General features: G+C 43.1%; 2 protein-coding genes across 2 annotated transcripts; both read right to left on the minus strand.

Annotated features, from left to right (window-relative positions):
- Window positions 1–1,156: 1,156 nt before the first annotated feature.
- LOC119652019 lies at window positions 1,157–11,876 on the minus strand. The gene is made up of 3 exons (XM_038055954.1): window positions 11,654–11,876; window positions 1,289–5,630; window positions 1,157–1,230 (listed from the first exon to the last, which is right to left on the minus strand). The coding sequence occupies exons 1-3, from the start codon at window positions 11,816–11,818 to the stop codon at window positions 1,157–1,159; spliced, it is 4,581 nt and encodes a 1,526-aa protein (XP_037911882.1). The 5' UTR covers window positions 11,819–11,876.
- A 2,926-nt stretch (window positions 11,877–14,802) lies between these two features.
- Window positions 14,803–26,378, minus strand: LOC119651643. Its single transcript, XM_038055318.1, has 2 exons — window positions 23,603–26,378; window positions 14,803–14,953 (listed from the first exon to the last, which is right to left on the minus strand). Exons 1-2 carry the CDS (start codon window positions 25,953–25,955, stop codon window positions 14,871–14,873), a joined length of 2,436 nt encoding a protein of 811 aa, XP_037911246.1. The 5' UTR covers window positions 25,956–26,378; the 3' UTR covers window positions 14,803–14,870.
- Between the last annotated feature and the right edge of the window lie 975 nt (window positions 26,379–27,353).

The following is a 27,353-nucleotide window of genomic DNA, read 5'->3' on the forward strand; positions in this document are numbered from 1 at the left end:
CAAGGGAGAAATAATTTCGGCTATCAATACACTCAAACGGAGTAAAGCGGCTGGGTTTGACGGCCTCCCCCGCTGTACCTGCAGTTACCTCTGATCTGCCACTTCCACCCGTGCGGAAATTTTGGTAATGCGAGAGCTTTCCCAGAAAGTGAAAAAAGGGGATGATTGTCGAGATCCCAAACAAACTTGATCGACAGGATGGTTTCTGCACCGACTCCTCCTGCATTGACCACATCAACACCCTACGGTTCATTTTGGAACAGTACACGAAATTTAGATCAACGCTGCACCTGCTCTTCACGAATTCGAGAAAGCTTCGCGATAGTGAAAAGAGAGTGTATCTGAATTGCTAAACGTGGTTCCGGCCGACGATGGCACCAAACTAAATGTTACCCGACGCATTGACAGTGCTAGATCCGCTTTCGCTGCCCTGTCTAAAAGAAGGGAATGCAGTTTTCTCAACACCAAGATCAATTGGAGATTGTTCTGAGCCAATGTTCTTTTTGTTTTCCTATATGAAAGTAGCATATGGAAAGTGAATTCCACTGTTACCAAAAAACTTCGTTTTCGTCAATACCTGCCTGCGTCATGTCATCGGAGTGCGCACAGACCGTTCACACTGTGATCATAGACGGAAGTGGCAGTAAGTAGGTCATACACGGAAGAGAGCGACAGTTGAATTGCGGGATACGCCCTGCAGTGCAATCCACTCTGCCAAGATGGCCGACTTGATGGTCGTCCCAAGGGCACTTGGCGCAGAACAGTAGAGGAGAAGTGCGAGCGTCTCGGGAAGTCATTGGGTTGCTGACGGGCATTTCGGGTAATCTCGAGCGATGTCGCGTAGCTGTGATTGACACGCTATACCCTACCAAGTAGTGACTCACTTCGTTCAGCAGCTACGTACTCGCGATATGCTATTGATTGGTGGTCTAAACTAAAACATAGTACTATATTTTTGAATAATAGACTAAGTAAACATGCAATAAAAAATTCGTTAGCCACTTTTATTAAAAAATATTTCAAAATTTTAGAATGCATTAAAAATTTCACTTTTGTTTTGAAATTCTTCCATCTTATACAAAGTTGTTCGTTCAGAGATAAAAAAAATATTTATCGGACCACAATGACATATCAAATCTCTGGAAGTATCTCACAATCAAATTCGGGAAAACTTCCGGTATTTTTCTATATATCCTCTTGTCACATCAATGTCATTTTCCAAACTTCTCACTATGAGGAATACCAGATTAGGATAATATATTTCAAAATATTCAACAATAAAACTTACTTTTAGCTCCAAAGGACAGATTTGGCGCTTTCTCCGAACGGGTATTTTGTTTTCGCTTCATTTGTCTCACACAATCCACACCGGCCTTGTAGACAATATTGTGCAAATAAATGAGCTCTTTACACTTCAAAGCCTGCACTCCTTCCATCATAACTTTTCCACAAATCTTTTGCAAAAGTGGTGTAGCTTTATTTGGGGATATACCTGAGTAGATATCATTCTTGCAATTGCACATTGATATGATGCTAACTTTATGTTTAGCCCATTCCAGAGCCTCCCTTATATCATCCAGTTCCTTGCGGATGTACTTTCGATCAACCTTCGTGTAGATGGTATTCAGGTTTTTGTAAATTTCCTTCTGGAGAAAATTGAGCAACAATTTGCATTCACGTATATTGCAAACGTGTTCCTTTACTTGGAACTGCGTTGCGACGGACTTGACCTTAACTCGAACACTTTTCGAAGAGGAGTTGGGCAAATCCCAACGGACATGTTTTGAGCGATTTTCGATCATATTATTTAGGGTTACGGAAGTCAGGCAAATGTTTTTCTCATTGCAAGGGAACATACAGTTCTTATATTGTTTTGGTGTTGTTGGAGTTGGCTGATCCTCAACTTTACCAGGATGTTTGACTTTAATGTCATGGACATTATTCTTCGCGGAAAATCTGTTCACTTGCTCTTTCAAATCTTGGTGTTTTTCCGCTGTTTCCAGGGATTGCACTCTAGAATTATACTCAATACCCAAGTTTTGGCTCTTAACGCTATTTTCATTCCAGAGCGTGTCCTTATTTTCAGTAGGCCATTGTGCAGTCGATTCCTTCTTTTCAATTATTTGGTCATTGCTCATGTCACTTTGTTTATTAATCTGATCTACTAGCAATTCGTTCTGAGGTTCAAGTGTTGATGAAATACTTTCTATATCCCGCACGCCAAGTTCACTTGCTAAATTTGATTCGGTTATTCCAATTACGCTCTCTAATAGGTCGTTTCCTTCCCCCGTTTCCATCATAATTTGATGTCCTTCTGATTTCGGTAACATATTATTATTAACTTCTTCCTTCTTCAATTGATTCTTTTGTCGTATATGGTCGGGATCACTTATATCAGCCTCCTTACAGAGACTCGTAATTTCCCTACTACTTTCGAGTTTCTTCAATGTTTCATATCTGTTTCCATCTACACGACGAGCCGCTCTTTCGTAATATCTGATGAGGGAAGCTTGGTTTTCAATTTTCTTCATTAACTGCTTGATCTGCACTTGGGTACTTTCTATCTCGGACTCTCCATTCCATCCATGGTTTGGTAGAGAAAAATCATCCTTATTCTTCCCAGTTTTCCACGTAGGTCCAAATTGTTTCATTATCTGCATCGAGTCCATCCCATTAAGAGATTGAAAACTTTGCTGGCAGTCGGCTTGATACATTTGCGTTGATATTTCCACTTGTGTCCTTGTCATCCTTTCGTTGTGAAGATCCCGCCAATTCTTTTGGTTGTTTTGACAAAGGAACATTTCGCTGATTTCCCGCTCAGAACTTTCTATGACTTGATTTTCATTCTGTATAAATTTCGAAAGATGTTCGTGGCAACTAGGGATCATTTGAAATTCAAAAGGAACAAATTCTGGGATGGGCTTTCCAATATCGCCAGAATATGTTTCATTCTTTTCGTCTTCAGTTACTCTCAATTTTCTTTTATTATTATCGAACTTTAGACCACACAGATTCAATTTCTGAATTGCGGAATTCAAGGACACCTTGCTCTCTTCAGAAGAAAAGTCACTCTGCACCCCTTGCTTCTTTAAATCGTTTTCAAAAGCATTTTGTTTTATAATTTCTTCGATCTTTTCTTGAAGAGTTGTATTACTTTCTCGGAGAGCAATAATTTCATTCAATATAGTATCCGCCCACCGATGCTCTTTCATAATCATTTCACAATCATTTTTATTTTTTCCCACATCGACTTCACATTCGTCATGTTGAATATGTTGTCTCATATTATCTAATTTGGAATGGTAGTCACTAGCTTTCAGATGACCATCAACTTCAAATGGTTTCTTTCCTTCTTGGCTTAAGTTAAACTTATCCTCGAGGCCCGACATAGAATAGTCAAGGTTAATAATCTTGCTTAAAACATTATTCTTCCCATTTTGGGTATATTTGCGCCTATTTCCACCTTTTCTAATATATTCTTGAACTTTATTAAATATTTCTTTCGCTACTTCTGCCACAGCAGTTTGCAACCGCATTGCTATTTGAGAAGTTTCCTTTTTAAGAGGACTGTGATCTTCAAGCAGGGGTATTTGAATTTCGGTGTTGGTATCATCCCTCGCAAGTTCAACACCTTCGTTTGACACATCCTTCTTTATATTTAAAACGCCCGCATTTCTTCCTACTGGCCGATTAAGATGAATAGCTTTGATGGATTCACCATGATGCCTGCCCGATCCATAATTAGTCCCGCGATATCTGCCTCGACCAATGGGCTCCTCCTTCTTTTCTTGTCTGGTGGAGTGCGACTTGTCATCATGTCTACCTAATTTGTCATTCCCCCCGGAAGCCCCACCAGCTGGAGGGTCTTGGAAGTCATCACGTTTATGCTTAGTAGGGTATATCTGATCCAATGGCGAATCGCATGTCTGCTCATCATCAAGTTCGCTACTGGTACTGGTAGTGTTTGGGGATTTTTCCTTTGGGGCGACTTTTGACGTTCTACCGATAAATTCCCCATATTTACATCTACATTTACACTTCGAACTTTCTTTCTTTTTCGGAGAGGTTTCCGTTTTGGCAGCATCCGGTTTGCTGCGTTTTCCCAACTCCGGGTTCTTATTTTGAATATCGAGACGTCCAGTTGGCATTTCCTTTTCTTTTACCGCCGGACAACTAGCAGATTTGCTTTTAGGTTCTAAATCAGGTTTAACTACTTGACACTTATTGCTTCTCAGACCGTTGTTCTTACCAAAATTCTCAGATGCATTTCGAGCAAAACCATCTGACAAAGAGGATGCTGAACAAGGACCTATCTTTTCACGGAGCTCCGACTGTTCATCTAGTTTTTGTCCCGATCGTTTCGGAGAAATTTGGATTTGTTTCTCATTTCCATGTTTATCGAGTTTTTCTTTTTTCTGTTTCCCCCTTTCATAATCAGGAGTACGACATAATAAATAACCAGTAGAATTCGTAGCACTACTTTCCGTATGATTCCCGCTTTTTGAAGAGTCATTCAAATATTGCTTCAAACTAGAGGATGATAACGTGTTTAGGCCACGGTTTGCAGAACTCTCAGCATACTGCTTGAAAAAATTCCCATCCGAGGAAGGCTCTAACTGTTTTTCCACGAGAATTTCAGGTGATTCACTAGAGTGGATTGAACTGTCAAGTTTTGTTATATTCTCCGATCTGTTTCGAACGGAAATTGCTGGCGTTGATATTTCAGAAGACGTTTTTTTCAAATATTTCTTTCCCAAATCTGGATGTTGATATGATACTCCCTGTCCTAAAATATTCGCATTATTAGGAGAATCCAGTTTGAGCTCACTTTCTATTTCCATTCTTTCCTTCCTCTCATTTTCCATACAACCAGAAACTTTTGATTGCAGTGATATCAACCCCGAAACTTTAGGATCAGCAAATTTCGTCGATTCAAGCTTTTCTTCCACTGGTTTTCTCCAATTTAACCATTTATCATCCTTCGCAATTGAAGCTTGCAAGGCCTCAACTTCTTTTTCGTATTGTCTCAGAATTTCGGCAGCGTCCTTTATGTCGTACTTCAGTTGAGTTATCTCATTTCTCAATTCGCCTTTACCATGTTCGCAATTTTGTAAATCACAGCGTCTTAGCAGGCTTAAACTTCTAACCTTATCCACTTTACGTTGCAGTTTAATGATACGCTTAATTTCAATCTTACAACAAAAGCTCCCCACAGTTGCGCCTTCGGGTTGAGAGAAGTCACAGGCCTCATTTCGAATTTGCGATAGTTCTGCTTCTAATTTTCGGACTTCCTCGCAATTGTTTAGCGCCTCCTCATGGAGCATAGTCTGGCTCAATATTTCCTTTTCCCTAGATGATAAGCACTTCTGAAGTTTTTCTTCTAATCCTTCGAACGATCTGTTTACTTCCTCAATTCTCTGACTCAACTTTTCCATTTTTTTAACAAATATTGCGTCTGCTTTGCTTTCATAGTCAGCAGACAAGTAATGGTCTAAATAATCTAAATTAATGTCAGGTTCAACATAACCATGATTCGGTAGAATATAACTCCCACATGGAACATGGGTGGGAGGCGCTGACGTGGTAAATGTTCCGGAAGGATTGTACTTAAGAAGTTCATCGGCCACTTCCTGAAAATATTCAATATAAGACAATTTAAATAACAAATGGATTGCTAACAATATCACCGCCAAAATGTCATCTCCTCATGTGAAAAAAAGATAATAGTGTACTTTAATGAAGGTAAAACGGCAGCAAAACAAATATCCAATCATAGACCCACGAAGAAATAGTTTTAACATGTGATTAGGAAAATTTTTCACAAAAGAATCAAAATCGGTGCAGATTATTATAACCGTAATCCCAAGGAACCGTTGACCATCTGAGATGCTTTTTTTCTGCCATTACAATGGGGTGTCTAAAAAATATCTTGAAATCAGAGGATTGTTTACAGGTTAATTACAATATTAAATCATCATCATCAACGGCGCAACAACCGGTATCCGGTCTAGGCTTGCCTTAATAAGGAACTCCAGACGTCCCGGTTTTACGCGAAGGTCCACCAATGTGATATCCCTAAAAGCTGTATGGCGTCCTGACCTACGCCATCGCACCATCTCACGCAGGATCTGCCTCGTTTTCTTTTTCTACCATAGATATTCCCCTTATAGACTTTCCGGGTGGGATCGTCCGCATCTATACGGATTAAATGACCCACTCCCCGTAACCTATTGAGCCAAAATTTATCCACAACTTGACGGTCATGGTATCGCTCATAGATTTCATCACTAAGTAGGCTACGGAATCGTCCATCCTCATGTAGGGGTCCAAAAATTCTTCGGAGGATTCTTCTCTCGAACGCGGCCAAGAATTCGAAATTTTTCTTCTTAAGAAACCAAGTTTCCGAGGAATACATAAGGACTGGCAATATGATTGTCTTGTACAGTAAGATCTATGGTGAGACGTTTCGAGCGGAACAGTTTTTGTAAGCTGAAATAGGCTCTGTTGGTTGCCAACAACCGTACGCCGATTTCATCGTCGTAGCTGTTGTCGGTTGCGATTTTCGACCCTAGACAGGAGAAGTTATCAACGGTCTCAAAGTTGTAAGCTCCTATCTTTATTCTTCTCGTTTAACCTGTGCGGTTTGATGTTGTTGGTTCGTTGGTTTTTGGTGCTGACGTTTCCATCATATACTTTGTCTTGCCTTCATTGATATGTAGCCCAAGATCTCGCCTCTATTGCCGCCTGATCGATCTGGATAAAGTTAGACAGTATATCTCGGGTCGTTCTTCCCATGATGTCGATATCTTCAGCATAGGCCAGTAGTTGGGTGGACTAAAAGAGGATCGTACCTTTTGCATTTCCCTCAGCATCATGGATCACTTTCTCCAGGGCGAGGATAGAAAGGACGCATGATAGGGCATCCCCTTGTTGCAGAGCGTTGTTAATGTCGAATGATCTTCAGAGTGATCCTGCTGCTTTTATCTGGCCTCGCACATTGGTCAGGGTCAGCCTAGTCAGTCTTATCAGTTTCATCGGGATACTGAATTCTCTCACGGCCGCCTACAGTTTTACTCTGGCTATGCTATCACAGGCGGCTTTAAAGTCGATGAAGAGATGGTGCAACTGATGTCCATATTCCAACAGTTTCTCCATCGCTTGCCGCTGAGAGTAAATCTGATCTGTTGCTGATTTGCCTGGAGTGAAGCCTCCTTAGTATGGGCCAACGATGTTCTGGGCGTATGGGGCTATCCGGCCTAGCAAGATAGTGGAGAATATCTTATAGATGGTATTCAGCAACGTGATATCTCTATAATTGCTGCGCTGTGTGATATCTTCCTTTTTATGTATGGGACAGATAATGCCTCTTCCCCAGTCGTCAGGCGTTGACTCGCTGTCCCATACCTTGAGCACAAGTTGATGAACCACTTGGTGTAACTGGTCGCCTCCATATTTAACCAATTCGGCTGTAATTCCATCGGCTACTGGCGACTTATAATTTTTAATCCGATGAATTGCAAGGACTGCTTCTTCTATACTTGGTGGTGGCAGTATTTTTCCGTCGTCTTCAGTTAGCAGGACCTCCAACTTGCCGATATTCGGGTTGTTCAGTAGTTCATCAAAGTACTCAACCCATCGCTCCAATATGCCCATTCTGTCGGAAATCAGATTTCCCACTTTTTCGCTCGCCGGAGTTCGTGATAAGTCTCCGCGCGTGGTCGTGTTCTTTGAAAATGAAACATTACTCGGTATGCAGTATTCTTTCGTTCCGTTGCTAGCTTACATTCATCGTCATACCGTCAAATCGTTCCGACTTTTTTTGCGGCTGGGGCGAAGTATGTTCGTTCTTCAGGCGATTGTGAAGATCATTTGTTGATGCTTCATCTCCAGGATCTCTGTTGGCTACGGTTATTGCGGCATCCATTTCCCTCTTATATGTGTTGCGGAGGGCTGTGTTGTGGATGACTTCAGTGTTAACTCTCACCTCATTATCAGAGGGGATTGTAGGTGGTGTTGTTATTCGAGCTCGGAGCACCATGCTAACCTAAATCTTATCTTAATTACTGCTTCTTTAATGTGTATTCTATCTTCTGACATTTCCGCCCTCTCATCAACACGACCAGAAGTAACTGACCAGAGCAGCGACGAAGTCTTGAGTAACAGTGGAGGTCACTTCCACGTGCTTCCCTCACACAGCAAAGCAGGAAGAATAGTTTCAACTTGATCTTGATGTTGAGATAATTCATTTCTAGATTTTAGACAAGGCAACAAAGGTGAATCTAGCACTGTTAATGCATCAGGCCATATCAAGTTTGGCGCAACCATCGGCAGAAACGACGCTTAATCAACTCCTTCTGTTTATTAACGTAGATAGGATGAATGCATCAGCTTGAAAATCTTGGTTTTGTTGTCCAGTCCAATTCTACGTGCCTCTCTTTCCAAATTCAGAACCATTTGCCTATCGTCCATGATTTGGTGAGTGAGCAAAAAGATGTCACCCGCGTGGTCGAGATGTTTGAGGAAAGATACATATATACTACTAAAATTTATGTCCTCAGGGCAAGGAGGCACTCGGGACTAGGGGGGAATTCGTCGCTTTGATAATAGCTAATAATTTCTCCGGAATGTCTCTCCTGTCTAGGACACCCTACATCCATATCTGTTCACGCTTTTGAAAATTTATCGAAATCAATGAAAAGCACGTGCATGAAATCAATGAAAAGCACGCCAAGCCTTAAAGCTCCAATTTTCGTACTTAAGAATCAGGCCACCATTAAAACAACGTGGAGAACGCACTAATCCTCATTTACCCAGTGTGGTAACCGATTCATCAACTGAAATACTTGGCTTTGGAATGAAGATATTTAAATACAGGCCCGCGAGAAGAAACGCTTCTATCGTAAGTTCCTCGTAGAAAAACTTTGGTCAATTGGCAAATTTACAAGAAAGCAAACCGGAAAGCGCTGAAAAATATTACTGTCACCCGAGCGGCCCTTTAAAACAGATTTTTATGATAAACTATACACAAGGGACAGCGGAGGATATCTGTACCGACTGTACTGGATATCAAACACTATTGCATGAATAATAACAACCGCACTTTGCTTACCGACCGACAGGTCACGCCGAATTGGTGACGAAAATATTTCGGACACCTCAATGAAGAACTTTGTATACCTCCCAAACAATGTCGACATGTAAGCGAATTTCACCTGTTGTCTCCTCAAAAGTCGTTAAGAATCAAAGGAATTTACCCTGGAAAAGCAACAGTACGTGACTATATTACAACCGAGCTCTGGAAGGCGCAGATGTAGTACACAACACTGTAGATCAGTGAAATCTTCAGTCGAGTTATTGGCAAGGGTAAGAAGGGACGACCGTTTCAAAATGGAAAAAGAAAGGCAGTCCAGTATTATGTTCAAATTACATTCGATCCATTACTAGAATATGGGAATTCTTAATGTATTGCTCACAACCATATTTGCAACGTTGTTTGAATACACCAGACCAGTTTGTCAAGAATTGCGGAGTTACTGACACAATAGTGACATACATTGAAAAGCACCACCCTCTCTAGATTGCATTTCTGGACCAAGCTAAAACGTTCGACTGAGTTGCACACAAGCCCGTCTGGTGTGCTCTGTGGCACTAACCAGGTGAACTCGTGCCCTGGGTTAAATTATAATAATAATAATAACCGTTGGCGCAACAATCCATATTGGATCAGGGCGTTGAAATGTGTTAGAGCACTTAAATCAAGACAGTAGGTGTGAACTACAGTACACTATAGGATGCAATGTGGTCAGCATTGCGCTCGCCCGGGATTATTACCCTTATTTGGCTCATTCACAGCGGAGTCGACTGGTATCAGATATTCAGTCGTGATAACAAATCCGTCTGCTACCAGTGAGATTTGAACCGCGACCGTCCGCTACGATAGCCCAGCGATTTAACCACTTGAGCCATCCGTACACCTGGGTTCAATTGCTCTGCCGTAATCAAAAGGGTAAAGCTCGAAGGGTGGCAGGTATATCAAAACCGCTTTGGTGGTGTTTATCAAGGAAGCACTACCTCACCACCACCCCCCCCCCCCCCCCTGTTCTTTGTGATCGACGTATCAACGAACGCCTCAAACCTAAAATTTACCGGCCTGTTGCCCTCTATAGTTCTAAATATTGGCCAACTATCGAAGTCAATGAAGGGTCTCCGTGATAACGGAGACAAAGATCTTGCGTTGGACCATTAACGTAACACGCCATGATCAGCGATCAAGTTGAAGTATTAACAATTTTGAAGAAATTACGCAAGAGACGGGGTTATGTGATTTGCCCCTGCGAGAACTCGCTAAGATTTTTCTAAGCATCGAAGTCAATATGAAAAGACCAAAACATCGATTGAAATAACGATGGCTTGTTACGTTATTTGAGAGCCTCTCGACTTCATCCAGATTAGGCCTATAATCAAAAAAGTGATAACATGATAAAGTAAGATCTAGCATTTCCACACAATAGTCAGCATCTCAAAATTTTAGGCCATTCATTCCTCAACCTTGGTTTTATGGTGAGGCATATACGGCTGACTTAATCGTTTGGGCACTAACGTGTCAATCCTGAAGGTTACGGTTCCAACCTCGTTTGTGGCAGAAGAATTTACATCATAGCTGGATATCGGATATCAGTCGACTCAACTGTAGGAAACATGGAAATGTTAAAGAACTGTAATGAACGACAGAAATATCGATAAGATGAAGGATATATTGATCAACAATCGCAAATTGACCAAAAGAGAGGGCGGAGGACATTGCTTATAGATCCTTCCCCGACACTTCTGGCTAATGATTGTGGTTGTGGCCAGAAGATGTGAGCGCACTGAAAGGATCTTTTTTTTTTTGACTTACGTTTTCTATCGGAAAAGAAGACATTGCAAAATTTCAAGGTTCTCACCGATTTTGCATGTCATGCCAACTATCAATAGGGATGATTCGGGGGTTATATGCGCGTGAGGAAAAAAGGGCTAAGTATAATGTATTCTACTATACCAGAGTAGCCGACTATTAGGACACCATAGAAACAAGTGAGGTAGCAGGTAGTAAGTTTCTCGGGAATGATCCATTCAAGAATATTGATGAACACTGAACGACCATCAAAAGTGTCCTTATCCCTGGTGCGATCCAAATTATCGGTCACATTACGAATTATGATGAAAGTCAGGAGGCCGTCACTCTGTTAATCAGCGATACCGATCGGAACATGCCTATCTGAAGCGCTGGAGAAATTAACTAGAGTCCTTTTAAAAAAAAGTGAGAGCTTCTGTAATGTTAACTTTGAATAGATAACTAGATTGCCTCGAGATTGCACCCAGATCAGGCATTCGATAGAGTCAAATGGCGAAGCCGATCACGACGAGCCGACCCCGCTTGTGAACGGGACAAAGGCTGAAGAAAAAGAAGAAGAAGAATAGATAACTATTATAGATTGTCTGTAAGTATCGAATCTAGTGCAACCGCAACTCACTCAAAGTCCTAGAAACGATCTCACTACCAAATTGTAATCATATTGTCAAAAATGTCCCGATTTCTGCTCTCACCGTTGTTCTATAATGTTATATACATATTGCATACTATCCACTCTACCACCATCTATCCTTTCCTTACCTCTTTTCCACCGAAATTTGTTATATCCTTGTAAAATGCTCGTGTTTGTCTCTCAATATTTTTCAATTTTGACTTATTTATTAATTTCTCGGCGTTATTATCATCCTTTTCAATTGGCTTACCAAAATAGATACACTTTGCAATGGGTTCCCTACCTTGAATCATTTCCAATTTCCTTACCACCTAAAATTTTCATTTACTAAACGTTATCCTTAAAAGCAGAAATTTTCTAAAATGAAAGTTGCTAATACATTTATGTCAAGTTTCGGATTATCAAAGCTGACTATAACTAAAAAATTGACGTTAACTTTGGATACCATACCCAAAATAGTAAAGTGATTATGGAAATCCTTTTTATAGTTTAAAGAATTTACCTGTCGCTACCCTTTTATTATGTCTAAATTTGAAATGTCGCATACGATGGTGATACATATATGATGTTTGAAAACCAAAGAATGTGTTCAAAGTACAAAGAGCTTCTTTGAAAAGGACTCTGTCAAGATATCTTTTTTTAAAACTAGGGAAGTCGAGAAATTTCGTCACATCAGCTACAAATTAATCAGTATCCCATTGGAGTTTTCAATAAGATTCTTCAAGAAGACAGCACACAGGGGATTTACCTCTCACCGCATTGCTCGAAATTGTATGATGGGAAGAAATGATTGCGCATGTTCGAGCTTCTTCGATAGGTGCGGGAGAAAAATTCCCCGCAATGGCTCTGGTGCTAGTGTTGGGTGTATGTGACGCAGTGTATTGATATACGGCCACGTGGTTACGATCATATAGCTACTGGGGAAACATAGAAAAAGAAAGTCATCTAGGCACCATCGACAAACCGACTCACCAATACATGAACTACATGCATCAATAAAAAGTGATAGTGAAGGAGTTGCGTTCCAGTAGCACCTCCTCTTGCTATCATTTTGAACACGGGCACCATGAGATGACTTTCGTATACGTGCCTTTTCAATAACTTTTTTGTAGACAAGAAAACATAAGCTTTCGTTTGCTTTATTTCAGCTAAAGCTGCTTGAGAAATCTCGATATTTTTCGCTCACTTGGTGATGACCCAGCCTCCCTCTTACCATATGGTAAAACCGCTAGAGTCATCATCAACTTGCTTATAGTTCTGTTTTCCGCTGGAATACAAACGTCGTTGCAACATTAGTATCGCATGCCTAACTTATGCATTAGAAACATCACCACTGCTATCGGGTCATCGTCAAACCACCCTTGCCACGTTGCTGGAGACACCTATCGTTATCGAGCCCTTTGTCCTAATTTTCGAGATAACATGCCCTCGTGAGCACTATGGGTGTTTTGTTCCTTCACCTACATATCATTCAGTCCCCTCTTCAAGGATGTAACAACATAGGCTAGGCTAATAACTGGAGAAAACCCTTCTTTTCGGGGAGTGGTTTTGTTTTCAAATGGTGTCTAGTACCATAACTAGCCCACAAAACCTGTTATTTCGAAAGATGCTCCAAAGTTGCCAGCAATTATTTGCACTAGGAGAAGACCAGCAGCTCAAGATGTGAATGCTATTGATTTTGGCTTTTATAAAACTAGCTCCTGATTCTTCAAAGACGTATTTCTCAAATAATCAAATCGTAGCTTTATCTAACGCACGAGGACAATGTTCAAAGTCTCTATCCTGATTACGAGAAGCGTCAGTTGATCCGATTTTTTTACTGGTTTTCTATAACTTCATCAACAACAATTATTTTCGGCGAATAACATATTTGGCGACTATTTTTTGGGACGAGAAAGATATCATCTTCACCGATTACCTTCTGAAGTGTGAATACTACTAAAGGTTATTGCAACATGTGATGGATTAAGTGTAAAAAACATAACCTTCATATCTAGCAAAAAAAACCTTTCACCATGTCAGCGCACCCGCCCGCACGTCGATCGCTGCAATAGCCGAAATCAAATTCAAACATGTCGATCGCGAGAATCCTCATTTCGAATGTGATCAAACGTGTTACGCCACTAGTCCAACGCAACATCTTCGTCTCCATTACCGCAAGATGCCGTTCATTGTCTTTTATAGTCGGCCAACACTCAGAACCATAGAGAGCGACTGGACGGACGACATTGTGGTAAATTTTAGATTTGAGACGTTCGTTGATACGTCGATTACAAAGATCACCAGTTGTGGAATACCACTCCATCCAGGTTGCGTTAATGCGTGAAGCAATTTCATAGCGCAGTTCTCCATTGGCTGATAGCGTTGATCCGAGGTACTTAAATCGCTCAGTTCTGAGTAGGTCACTGCCGCTGGCAGTGATTGTGTCCGTTTCATGCTGATCGCCAAAAATTCAGTTCTATTCAGATTCAACCTGAGACCGTGTTGAATGAGGCGATCATTTCATTTTTGGACAAATTGCTCGAGGTCATCTTTGCTCTCATCATCTGTATAAATCAGTGTGCACGGCGCCGGGCGTTGGATGTCCCGTATGACGGTGTCCATAGCAAGAACAAAGAGCAGCGGTAAGAGGGCGCTTCCTTGATGAACACCAACAGAGGCACGAAGCGTTTTGATACACCCACCACACTTCGAACTTGACTTTTCGGATCAAGGTAGAGCAATTAAACACAGTGTTGTTCTAGAGCATACCAGATGAGTTCGTGTGGCACACGGTAAAACGCTGTCTCTAGATCCACCCCTTCGTGTGTATCTTCTCGTAACCAAATTCGCAGCGATAATGTCGATTCAACTCAGGAGATATTCCTTTTAAAGCAATGTTGATTAATTTTTCTGCCCCTGCCTATATTGAAGCTACTTTCGATATTTAACAGGCTTTCTTAGGTGTTTTCGCCCGCTTAGTTTTCTCCAGCCACCTGGCGTTTTTCCTCCTAACAACAATGTTGTTAATAATTGCAAGATTTTCATCAAAATTTTCAGTTTGATGGTCTTTGTTATGATCTGTACTTTTATGCTATAAAATTTTGTATTTCAAGGATGTACTTAGGGAAAATTCCAATCAATTTATTTATCAATTTACCAAATATAAAAATAAGTTAAATATAAATCTGGGGGATATTTTACAGCTCATCATACAAGGGCGTCATCGTGACTTTTTTAGATCTTCCGCTTAGTTAACTTCTAAGAATGACCTTTTGACTTAAACTCTCATTTTTAATTTTCAAATAAAAATTTACTCAATCATTTTTAAAACCATCAATAAACGTCACCATATTTACAACATTTTTAAAAAATATTTCTCTCATCATCAGAATATTGAAGATTGTGCAGCAAGTCTTCAGGATTCTCATCGTCAGTTTCTAGTTTATCTGGAAAAGATAATTACTACAATTAAAAGTAAACCCCAGATAATTTACGGCATTCATGGTCATTAATTTATGGTCAAAAAATGTTCTGTGAATGTGTGAAATAAGGAAGGTTTAGTTGGTTACATTAGAGTGAACTCACGGTTGCTAGTGACCGATAAATAAAAATCCTGTAAACCTATCATGCTTCATAAGAGGAAGAGAATTAGCTGGCGCTTTAAGGAGGTCCAAGGATTGATCCCTAAGCCGCCCGGGATGGGTCACTGCTCTTCCCGGGTCTCGTAGAGCAGGGTGTGGTATTTAAATAGTCCCTCAATATCCACAAAATCTAGCCTAGGCATGTTGCTCCATTTTGCAAAATTGAAGGTGTATATTATATCTAACGTCACACAATGCCGACTGTGTACCTCGCCAGTCATATCACTTGGACTATTTCCTCAATCGAATCAATTGTGGATTATCCCGCTCTAAAACCATTTCATTTTGGTAAGTGGTCGCAGCACATATTGGGTTAGCTAATCTTGGCTTCACGAGCTTCTCAAGTAGTTTTCCTGTTGTGTTCAACTATGAAGGCGATACGCTAACAGCGCCTCGAGGTCGCCATTACTTTTGCTTATCAGCGCAAGCCTTGGAACCTTCGAGCGAGAAGGAAAAACACCCGCTTATACTTAAATACAAATTTTGCTAGGAATACCTTCCAGTCCTGGCGCTTTTTTATCCTTCATGGACAAGACCACCTATTCCAGTTCCTTTACAGTGAAGAGTGGACATTCCTTAATATTCCCACTCATATCGACAATAGCTGCAGGTTTTATTTTATCTTGGCTGCTTCCTTCTGATCTATGGGCGCTGAAGTTTTTGGTAACCGATTACACCCGAGGCCCCACGGGTCAATCTGAATGTCACCGGCTAACTGCTGCCAGCAGTGTGTTTTTTGCCCGTTAATTCCAAGGCGGAGTTCGTTTTCCACACTCTTTTATTCTGCGGATCTAAGAGTTACCTCATCTTGACCTTTTGCATACTGTGCAATCCGTCAAATTCTGAAGCAGTTCTTTCGAGGACCTGCAATTTCATCGTGCACCAATATATTGGTGATTTCCCTAACGGAGCCTCTTTTCGGATGCCGATGCATCGCTGGCGACGGTGATAAGGTTCATTGTTGCTTCACTAACAATCCAGGCTCAGTTATTCTGTCCACAGCCGGTTCTTGTGACTTGATAGCCCCCCTTGAGAGAGCTTTGAAAAATTTACATATGTCAATTTTGCCAGGCGATAGATATTTGCCGGGCTTTAAATTGTTGAGTAGCCGTTTGTCGCTTCGAAAGGAATGTACTGAAGACTTCGTATCAGAAGTCACGTCAGGGATAGCTCCCTAACAATCAGGATGTCGGAGTGTATAGGTGCTATTGATATTTAGGAAAATAGTCCCATCCCGCAGGCCTCGATTTCTCAAATTTGTGTACCCCTACAAGAAGATGACATGACATGATGGAATTTATAAGCAATATCACGACCATCTAGTTGTAGAAAAAGTCCGGCTCTATGGGTTGTGATGGAGGGTCACTTAATCTGCATCGTCGTCGTTCAGGCTCTACAGCCCATTTCGAGCCCTGGCCTTCAGAATATCCTTCCTCTACACATCTCGATCTACCGATTGGGTCCTCCAATTTCGAAGTAGTTTCGAGTAGTAATGCGCTGTCTTCATCAACAGCATCTACCCAGCGCTTTCGGGGTTTTCACAAATACCCTCTTTCAGATATCGAGTGTCATCCATACCTTGAACGTAGCCAACCCATTGCAATTTCCAAAATTTGCTTATTTTGCAGTATTTAGGGTCGCCAAATATTTGATACTACTCATGGTTGTATTTGATTCACCATTGATGGTCTCCCGTTTAGCTCTTATTATTCTCCGCAGGATATGTCCGGATAGCTCAGTGGTTAGAGCACTGGGTTGTCATACGGAAGGCCGCGGTTCAAATCTCGCTGGTGGCAGTGGGATTTGTATCGTGACTTAACGTCGGATACCAGTCGACTCAGCTGTGAATGAGTACCTGAGTCAAATCAGGGTAATAATCTCGGGCGAGCGCAATGCTGACCACATTGCCTCCTAGTGTACCGTTACGGTCTTGAATGAAGTGCTCTAACACACTTCAAGGCCCTGATCCAACATGGATTGTTGCGCCAACGATTATTATCAGGCCTAGACCGGATACCGGTTGTTGCGCCGTTGATGATGATGATTCTCCGCAGGAGGTTTAGGTATTAGGTTCCATATTCGTGGCAGTCTTATTATCGTTTTGTATAATCGAAGCTTTGCTCTCCTGTATAAGTAGCCTGCTTCTAAAATCGGTGGAACTGAATAGACGGTTCTGGCCTGTCAGTAGTACACCTAAGTATATAAAATTACAATTCTACATTTTCTAAGTTGTAGTCCTCAGTCGTTATATTTTATCGGGTGTTATAATTTTCGCCTTCTTTCGATTATTTCCAACCGGCCTTATTTGCCTTATCGAGGTTTATAAAAAGAGGAATTTCTTTGTTGATGCGAAAGATCCCGCAATAATGTTTATATGGTCCGCATATGCCACATCAGGCAGGAGAGCAGCAGCGTGCTTTTTGTGTCTACAGGCGACTTTGGTATTACCTACTCTAGTGCCAGATTGAACAGTAAAGATACTGCCCATTTCCCAGCTTTATTCTGGTCTTTGTCTCAAACGCATCTGTCAGTCTGTTGATCAGTCAGTCAGTCAGATCAGTCTCTGATTTACACTTTTTGTGGCAGATTGTCATTCTGAAGGTTCACCAGCTTTGCTGGAATTCCCAAGACAAACATTAGTTTGTACAGTACATTTGCCTGGTTGAACTTAACAAATATTTGATCCACGTGAAGGTTAAGTTAAATAAGCACTTATTTGACCGTAAATAGTTGACCATAAATAATTGTCGATCTTCCAGTAAGAAAACCTCCTTGGTATTCACCAATCGTCTTATTGGTGCTCCAATTCTTCTCTAGAGTATTTTTGTGAAGATGCAAAATAGTGAGACCTTGTTACCTGTTTTGCAGATAGGGCACATCACACTTTTTGACCTTTCTAATGGAATTTATCCGTGGTTCCAAATTATGAGATCCAAACTATGAAAAGATTTCACAGCCCATGGAACACCTCATCTGACGAATCCAGCGGGGACGTCATACGAGTATATGTCCGACGTCTTGTTCATGTTTTGACATTTAATTAGTGACTCTTTCTTGTTGTCTGTTCAATGTTCCCATTATGATCAACCATAATTCTTGTAGATTCTGGTGATTGCCTTTTATGCAAGGGGTTGAAGAGTGATTTGAAATAAGACGCCCGGCTTCCACGTGCTTCACTTTCGTCCATAACGATTGCCCCGTTTTTGTTTTTGGGTTGATATCCACTCCTCGGGGTGTTCACTACCTTGGTGAATTTTCTTGTATCGTTGCTCGCAATGTTGTCATCAGTTTTCTTTAATCCCTCATAAAAATGATTCCATTTCTCTTACTTTAATATTTTATTAGCTGCTCGTTGCAATTTTCTCTTTCTCTCTCCATGCTGTTTTAGTAGCGCGTTTTGATAGCGCTTTCACACCAGATGTGAAAGAGAGACATAGGCTTCCCCGTTAGATATTGTGAGAATAGGACCTAATCGTTCTGCCAGTTTTGCCTTGTACCGAGGTGCCCGAGTAAGTAGTTCTGCCCCCTAGCTGGCAGCATACCTGCGTCCTAGGTAGTAGCCTCGAGAAAGCTTCTCGGTGAAGAGCGAACCGCGAATGACCGGTACACGTCGGGACACACTGGGAGTCTCCGGAGCCGTCGACAACTCTTTGTCGGCGTCGACGGGGTGATGTGAGCGTAGCTCTGCCAAGGTGGTAGTTGCGACGTGTATCAGGAGTCAGCCCCTTCGGGACCCTGGTCGGGAAGTGTGCATTGAACCGGTGTTAGTAGACCGCGTTGCCCCGAGCGAGCGCTGATCCGTCCGTGAATTCCGGGATCAGCTAAGCGTAGGTCAGGCCTCAGGGAACTGGGGTAGGGGCTGTGTCTCGAGGGTATACCCGTTCTTGACTATTGCGGCCCGCTCCCTTGCACACGATGCGCTGGTACCTTTTTCATGGAGAATATTCTGAAAATTATAAAAAAAAAAAACGACGAAACAACAGACAAGGAGGAAGAGCTGGATGCGTTTGGGCGGAGCACAAAAATGCGTCGTTCACCGCAGCGATCAGTGCAAGAGGCAACGAGGGCTGATATACCCGATGAGACACCGGGGCGCCCAAATAAAGAGGAAACCTCATCAAGTGGCGCGACTGACCGTGCGGAGATGGCAACTCCATTACCTTGCAGTGCACCTGTTTTGGAGGTAAGCTCAGTGAGAAACGCTAGTCCTGAGCAGATGGATTTGGACACAAATCGAGTGGAAGTGCATTCGACCGTCTTCGCTAGAGCCGAAGAGGAAAGGCTCATCAGAAAGTGCGCTCGGCAACGTTCCTTCAGAGGAACGTCAGCAAAGGCGTCAAAACGGGCTGATGGAACTGGAGGAACTACTGGACCGCATTTCCTTTTATAGACGTACGTGGAGAGCAGCGGAAGACGATTGTAGAGCAGAAACAGTCGCACTCCCCGCTGAGAATGCTGCTTGCGTTAAACGGGCCGCAGATAGCCCTCTGCAAAGTGAACTGGGGAAAAAGCGGAAAGAGGACGACGTGCCTGAAGGAGACTTTATCGAAGTAGTCTCCATGGCCCAAAAAAAGAAGGCGAAAAGGGATAAAAAGAAACAACGGACACCGTCGCCAGAGACACGTCTGTCCAAAAACAAGGAAGCTGCCAACCCAAAGCCAGTAGCGGAAAAAACGAGGAAACGAAGAAGGACTAGACCGTCGGCTCTGCTCACTAAGCCGACGGAAGGCAAGACATTTGCGGAAGTCCTTAGTGAAATCCGCTACAGGATGAAACCCGAGGAGAACGGAGCAGAGGTGTCTTCGATACGGAAAACGAGGAGTGGTGGAGTTCTCGTCGAACTGGGCCCAAAGACGACCAGCAAGAGCACGTTCTGCGAAGCAGTCAAGGGGCTATTGGGGGAGAAGGCTCTTGTTTCCAGCCTAGAACCCATGTGCTCTCTAGAAATACGGGATCTTGACTGCCTCACAGAAAAGGCCGAAGTAGAGGAGGCGCTAAAGCGTGAATGTCCAGAGGTGACCAATGCCCGGGTAGATATTACCTCTGTAAATGCTCGAGGCCAAAAGCTCGCTGTGGTGGAAGTCCCCGAGCAATATGCGAGGAAACTCCTTAACAGCGGGAGAATCAAAATCGGATGGATAGTATGCAGGGTACGAATGCGGATAGTCCCCACCAAGTGCTACAGGTGTCTGGACTATGGACACACATCAGCAGCTTGCAAGGGTCCGGACAGGAGGACAGCATGCCGGGGAAGCGGCCAAGCGGGTCATCAAGCGAAGACTTGCAAGGAAAGCGAGAGTTGTGTTCTCTGCAGGGATCGTGGCGCGTCTGGCGAAAGCGTTGCACACACTGCGGGCTCGGGACGGTGTCCGATCTTCAGGGCGGAATTGGAGAGGGCTAGGGTGCGAACGCCATGATCCGCATTTTGCAAATTAACATGCACCGGAGTGCAACCGCTCACCAGTTGCTAGCACAGTTCGTTGTGGAAGTAAATGCTGATCTAGTGCTGATTAGCGAGCAATACCGAAACAAGGACCCGTCCTCATGGTATCTCGACTTATCGGGCACCGCTGCCATCTGGGTTCGGGACGACGTTCGACTTCGTGTTCTTGCCGAAGGCCGGGGGGACCGATTTTTCTGGATCCGGTGTTTAGGGATAACGTTTTTTAGCGTTTACCTGACGCCGAATGAGTCGATTCCGGACTTTCGGTGCCGGCTTGATGCTCTGGAGGACGCCGTTTCGAGCACGGAGGGACGAATCCTGGTTGGCGGTGATTTTAATGCCAGGGCTCTTGAATGGGGCATGCCGCAATCAGACTCCAGAGGGAAACGGATTCTGGAAATGGCGGCGAGAACCGGGCTCGTAATTTTAAACACCGGATCCACGCCAACGTTTCGGCGCCCAGGTTGTGAAGGAAGAATTCCTGACATCACTTTTGCGTCGGAATCTCTGGCATCGTCGGTGGACGGGTGGCGAGTACTAGAAGACTTCTCGGCAAGTGATCATCAGGACATTGCGTTCGAAGCGTTTGACGCTACTTACCGGCGAGCACCAACACGACGTTCCCCCTGCGTGTGGAATGTCGCGAGGGTGAACATCGGAAGGTTCGTCGAAGCTCTTGAAGCAGGTAGGGCCGCGCTGGGGGGCACTCCGGGGGGTGGTGGTGTCGCAGCTGACACTGTCGTAAATTCAGTGATGAATCTGATAACGACGGCGTGTGAGGCTTCCATGCCACGGAGAGGCCGCAGGCGCGACAAGCCTTCTATGTACTGGTGGACGGCGGAAATTCGCGGCGGAAAAAACGCTCCCTGTTCTATGAGATGCTAGAGGACCAGAGGAGGATGGAAATCACGTCGGGAGTAGCGCAGGGATCCATCCTAGGGCCGGACCTCTGGAACACTTCCTACGATAGTCTGCTGAGACTCGATATGCCCGAAAAGTCGCGGCTGGTCGGTTATGCAGACGACGTTGTGGCACTTGTTGCCGGACGCACTGTTGAACAGACGCAAAGCAGACTTGGCATATTGATGCGACGGGTAAGCGGATGGATGACTGCTCACGGTTTCAACCTTGCGCTGGAAAAAACCGAAGTAGTCATCCTGACCAGAAGGAGAACCCCGACCTTGCGTCCCATATCGATCGGCGAGTTGACTATAGAGTCAAAACCAGCGATTAAATACCTTGGTTTAATGCTCGACTCGAAGATGAGCTTCTTCGAGCAAATCAAAGCAGCCGCGGACGGCGCTGCAGTAAGAGTCGGCTAATGGCGAATGTCGGCGGCCCTATATCAACTAGGAGATGTCTCCTCATGGGAGCAACGCAGTCCGTCCTTCTCTATGGTGCGGAGGTATGGGCTGATGCCCTTGACAAGGAGGTGCATTGTAAACGCCTCGCTCAAGTGCAGAGGCGGGGAGCTTTGCGAGTGGCGTCTGCTTATCGCACCGTCTCCGAACCGGCTATGATGGTGATTGCGAGAGTGATCCCCGTTGCCCTCCTAGCCAAGGAGCCCAAAGCTATCTATCGCCGTAAGGGCGAAAACTTAAGAGAAGTGGTTGCCCGTGAAGAACGTCAACGCACCCTTAACGAGTGGCAACTTTCTTGGCAAAATGAGCCAAGGGGCAAATGGACAGCGCGGCTCATCGACAAATTAGACCCATGTTTGAACAGGAAGTACGGTGAGATTGATTACTTCCTTACCCAACTTCTAAGTGGGCAGGAGGTTTTCAGTCTTACCTGCACAGGGTTGGGAAGGCGCGATCTCCTGATTGTGTGTTCTGCAATAGAGTCGCGTATGACGCTGAACACACCTTTTTCTCTTGCGAGAGGTGGGACGGCCTCCGCCAGCAGCTTTATGTAGACACAGGGGAGCTCTCTCCAGACAAAATTGTCAGAGAGATGCTGAAGAGCGCTGGCAGCTGGAATCGTATTGCGCATTATGTTCGGGCTCTTCTTACTACGAAGAAGATTGAACTCGACCGGCAGAGGGATCGGACGGTAAGGGGTTCCCTGAACTAACAACTCCCTTCCTCCCGTCCCCTCCCGTTGGTGAAAGGAATTCCCTGACTTGAAGGCTCCCAAAGCCAGGAGAGCGGGAGGGCTAGCCCGAAGTAATGTGTCAAACGGTTCCAGGCTAGTTCTCTGATGACAGGGAGGTGTTTAGTTGGTAGTCCGCCAGCGTGCTGTGGCGGGAGTCCAACACTCTGTGCGTAAACGCATTCACCTACCCTACTTCCAAAAAAAAAAGGACTCACTGTACTCCCCCCGCAATTAAATTATTTCCTTTCTCACCTCAAGGTCTCTAAGTAGGGAGAATTTTATTCCGCGGGTCTTTAAAATTCAGCAGGTGTAGATGATTTCCAAAATGTAGTGGTCGGATTCACATTCATTTGATATATTATGAAGACTGTGCCCCTCAGTCGTTCCCTCGTTCCCAACCTTGGCGTTGAAATCCCCAACCAATATCTTGATCCTATTTCGAAGTAATGAGTCGTATAGTCTTTCCAGGGTAGTATAAAGTTGCCCTTAGATTCCGTTATCTTTTTCTTCAGTTGGGGCATGTATTTTGACAAGTTACATTAAAAAAACTTTGCTTTCATGTATAGGTTTGAAGTCAATAACATTTGATCTGTCTAATCCATATGGGTGGGGATAATCCAACCCAGAAAAACAGTAAGGGCAATATCTACAGTAGAAATCGAAGATGTAGCAGACCCTGCCTGGGGGCAAAACGGCTTTTAGGGAATTTGCAGACCCCGAAGCAAAACCGAGATGTCTGTATTTCCTTACTAAGGAAGACCTATACTGGATACCGATAGTTACGCCGTTAATGATAATGATTAATGATAATGATCAAATTCACTGCATGTCCTCTTGGTGAAATGAATGCTAATTTAATGTCCTGTTACACCAGAAAGTAATGACCATTTCATAAAAGAAGAACGCAATATACTTACATTTAGAGAAATTAACTGTACTATACTCTGAAGAAGCTGAAGAGTCATCATTTGAGGATTCTGAGTCCCAATCTTTATTTTTCGTTTGCCTAGCGCTCTGAATTCTTGATTGCAAATAAGTAAAATCGTCCTCATATAGCTCGCCAACTCCTTGAAGGATAATCTTGATGCAAATGTCATGTAGTTTCGGATCCTCTTCGTGTGCTGCTGTTTCCTTGCCATTGGGGATTAAGCATGATTCTTTAGAAATTCTGTTCATTTTCTGTTTTATCTCATCAATATATCTAGAGATTTTCATCAGCTCGTTTTTGACATCCTCTTTGCTATACTGAAATGTATCATGCAAAAGGTAATGAATTTTTTGCTGGACATTTTGTAAGAAGTCCTGCAATTGGTGGATGTCCGCGGCCAAACGTTCGGAAGATTCGTCAACTGGTAATTGTTGAAGTGTTGAAAAACCTACTTTAGGATAGGTTGTCTCACGTCCGTTTTTCTCAGGGAAAATCTTTCCCGCCGACATTGCATCAGATTCACTAGCATCTTCCCTTCTTTGATCCCCTTGTTTTAACTTAAATTCCTCTAGACTTTGCGTTGAATTCTTCCGCTCTCTGCACAATTTCCGCCCGCCAGTTTTCTCGATTTCGAACTGTCGCAAAAAACTCTCTTTTTCCTGCTTTAAGTTCTGAATTTCTTCAGTTGCTAGGGCAGTTATCATTTGCAGCTCTTTTTCACGTAACTGTAGTATCTCTTCGTAAATTCGCAGAGCAGATGAAGCTTCTTTTCGTTGTTTTAATAAATTACGGTTGCTACTTTTATATTGATTGACCAGAGCTTTATATTTTTTGGCAGATTTCGTGAGCCTTCTAACTCTAAATTTCAATGGCGGACCGAAATGCTGTGCCAGGAAGTACTCTTGAAGCTTCGCGTATATTTCCAGCTTTTTCTGCAAACTATTTCTCTCCAAAAGTAACGAATCGCGCTCTTTTCTGGTAGCTTCAAGGGCAAATTTTTGTCCTCTTGCTGCTTTTACCTCCTGCATCACTTTTCTAGAATAAGTAATCCATTCGGCTTTACTAGACTCTTTTGAAGGTTCTCTTTGAAATCGAGGGTTTATTGAACGTTCTGATATTGCCTGAACGTATTTTCTCAAGTCATTTTGATAGCATGATAGGATATTCCTGTATTCCACGTAGTCCCGAATAAAGCTTTTATTTTCGCTAGAAAGAGTGGCAATCACCGCCTCCAAATGAACTATCTTTCGATGTAATGAATCAATTGCTTGACTACTGCAGCGTATATCTTTCGGACTGAGTCCCACTTGTAAGGTATCACTCACTATAGTCGCACTTTGATTAGTTTTAGTCTGCGAAGGTGTGTCAGTACCCTCACCAAGAAGTGGCTCATATTTTTCATCATGCTTGTCGAAACTGTTCTGAATGGAGTTTAATTGTTTTCCTAAATAATCGACGTCTTGCATCAAGTTTTCTTGAGAAGCTAAAGTGTCGCTTTCACTTTTATTGGGGATGGAAAAGTCGCCTGCACCTTCTTTCGTGCAATCATCATAAGGATTGCGGGTCGTCTTCATGTCTCTTACTATCTCGCACAAAACATATTTTGTGTGAGTCTCCATTACTTTTGCTTGCATCTTGGATTGTCTAGCGTGCTTGATGTGACCATTGTCACCGTGCATATTATTAACTGAAACACCTCGGTAGGAAAGCGCACGTAATTGGGTATGTTTCTCCACCCGGATAATACGAACGGCTTCCACTTTTTCAGTTTGATCTTGTTCGTTTGTATGTCCCGCAGGTTTAAAATACATTTTCAACTGATCGTCATCGGAAATGTATCTTTGATTTATGATATCATCTTGATTTGAGTTGTCTTCGTCTATGAATTCCCTTAAATTACCATCATAAGATTTCTTGGGAGTAGCATGAGAATACTTTGTATTACATGTATTTTTCGTATAGCAGCCACATCCCGTGTTGCACATCCCATTTGACTTCTGTTGATTTTCTGACTTTTGGCTGATTTGGACATTTCCATTGTCATTATGTGAGCAGTTGGAAAATGGATGTGCTTGTCCTCCACTAGCATTATCATCATTGTCTTTATCTTCATTTACTTTTGATGCTGTCCAATAAAGGTCGTCATGCATTTCTTCATCGTCATCTTCATTTGCAGACGTGGAAGTGGTGAGTTTCTCTGGATCGCTTAAACCTCCCAATGCACCTGGTGTGCTGCCTCTAGGTGATTGCACCGAGGAAAGTTCACACGCTGGTGGAGATGGGAAAGGACTCGGGGGTAGTGTAGGGACACTAGTGGTAGAAACCGTTTGGCCTGAAGACATCTGGCAGTTCGGTGAACTTGGTAACAAAGTCGAACGAGAACTATCAATGCTTCTGCTCAGGGTACGAGCCGAAGACAATTCACATACTGGGGAGACAGGAAGGTGACTTGAAGTTGAAGATCTTCTACAAGGGCTACAGCTTGAAGATATTTCACATAGTGGAGAGGCTGGTAAAAGGCTCGAAGTGGAAGACCTTCTACACGGACTGCAGTTTGAAGATGTTTCACATTTTGGGGAAGCCGGTAAATCGCTCGAGATTGAAGATCTCCTACAAGGGCTGCAACTTGAAGACTTTTCACATTTTGGGGAGGCTGGCAGAAGGCTCGAAGTTGAAGACCTACACGGACTGCAGCTTGAAGATATTTCACATTTTGGGGAAGCTGGCAAAAGGCTCGAAACTGAAGACTTCCTACACGGACTACAGCTCGAAGATATTTCACATTTTGGAGAAGCCGGTAAATCGCTCGAGACTGAGGATCTCCTACAAGGGCTGCAACTTGAAGACTTTTCACATTTTGGGGAGGCTGGCAGAAGGCTCGAAGTTGAAGACCTACACGGACTGCAGCTTGAAGATATTTCACATTTTGGGGAAGCTGGCAAAAGGCTTGAAACTGAAGACTTCCTACACGGACTACAGCTCGAAGATATTTCGCATATTGGTGAATTTGGTAAAGAACTGGACGATGAACGATTTATGCTCACAGTGTGGCTCGAGGAAGCTACACATGGGGGTGAAAAGGGCAAGTCTGAACTTGTGGGAGTAGGTGGTAAGCTGGGAGTGGGCGGCAGACTAGGCTTTTCGAAGCACACGTCCTCCTTTATTTTAGTCAAATCTCGAGAATATTTGTCACCAAGTTTCAAAATTTGCCTTATATCGTCTTCCAGTACTAAAATTTCTTCCTTCAGACGTTCATTTCCCTCTTCGACCAGCTCTAGTTCAAGACGTTTTTTTATTACTCCTGCACGGACTTTCTCCAACCGTTCTTGCAAAATAACAACTTGATTTACTTTTGCTTTGCAAAAGAAACTATCACACGCTTCAGCGTTTTGATCTTCTGTAACTTTGTTGTTCTCCACCTGACATTCTGCTTTTTGCACTTTCTCACAGGTCTCCAGTGCTAACTTTTGTATTTCATAGCGATCATACAAAGCATAATATCGAGAACTTTCACATTGTTCAATTTTTCCACTCAGCTTCCCAATTATTTCTGTTACTTCCTTCATTTTTTGTTCAATTTTATACCTCTTCTGGGCAAATATGGCGGCAATCACACTTCTCTTCATATAGTCAAAGCACTCATCTGTGAGTCTATCAAGCGATTGTGGAGTTCTCGTCGTGCTACATTTCGAATTATGAATTCTATTCTGTAATGTAAGGCTTGCATCATCATAGGAATT

The sequence above is a fragment of the Hermetia illucens genome, chromosome 3, assembly GCF_905115235.1.
Source record: "Hermetia illucens chromosome 3, iHerIll2.2.curated.20191125, whole genome shotgun sequence".
In the NCBI taxonomy this organism is placed as follows: Eukaryota; Metazoa; Arthropoda; class Insecta; order Diptera; family Stratiomyidae; genus Hermetia; species Hermetia illucens.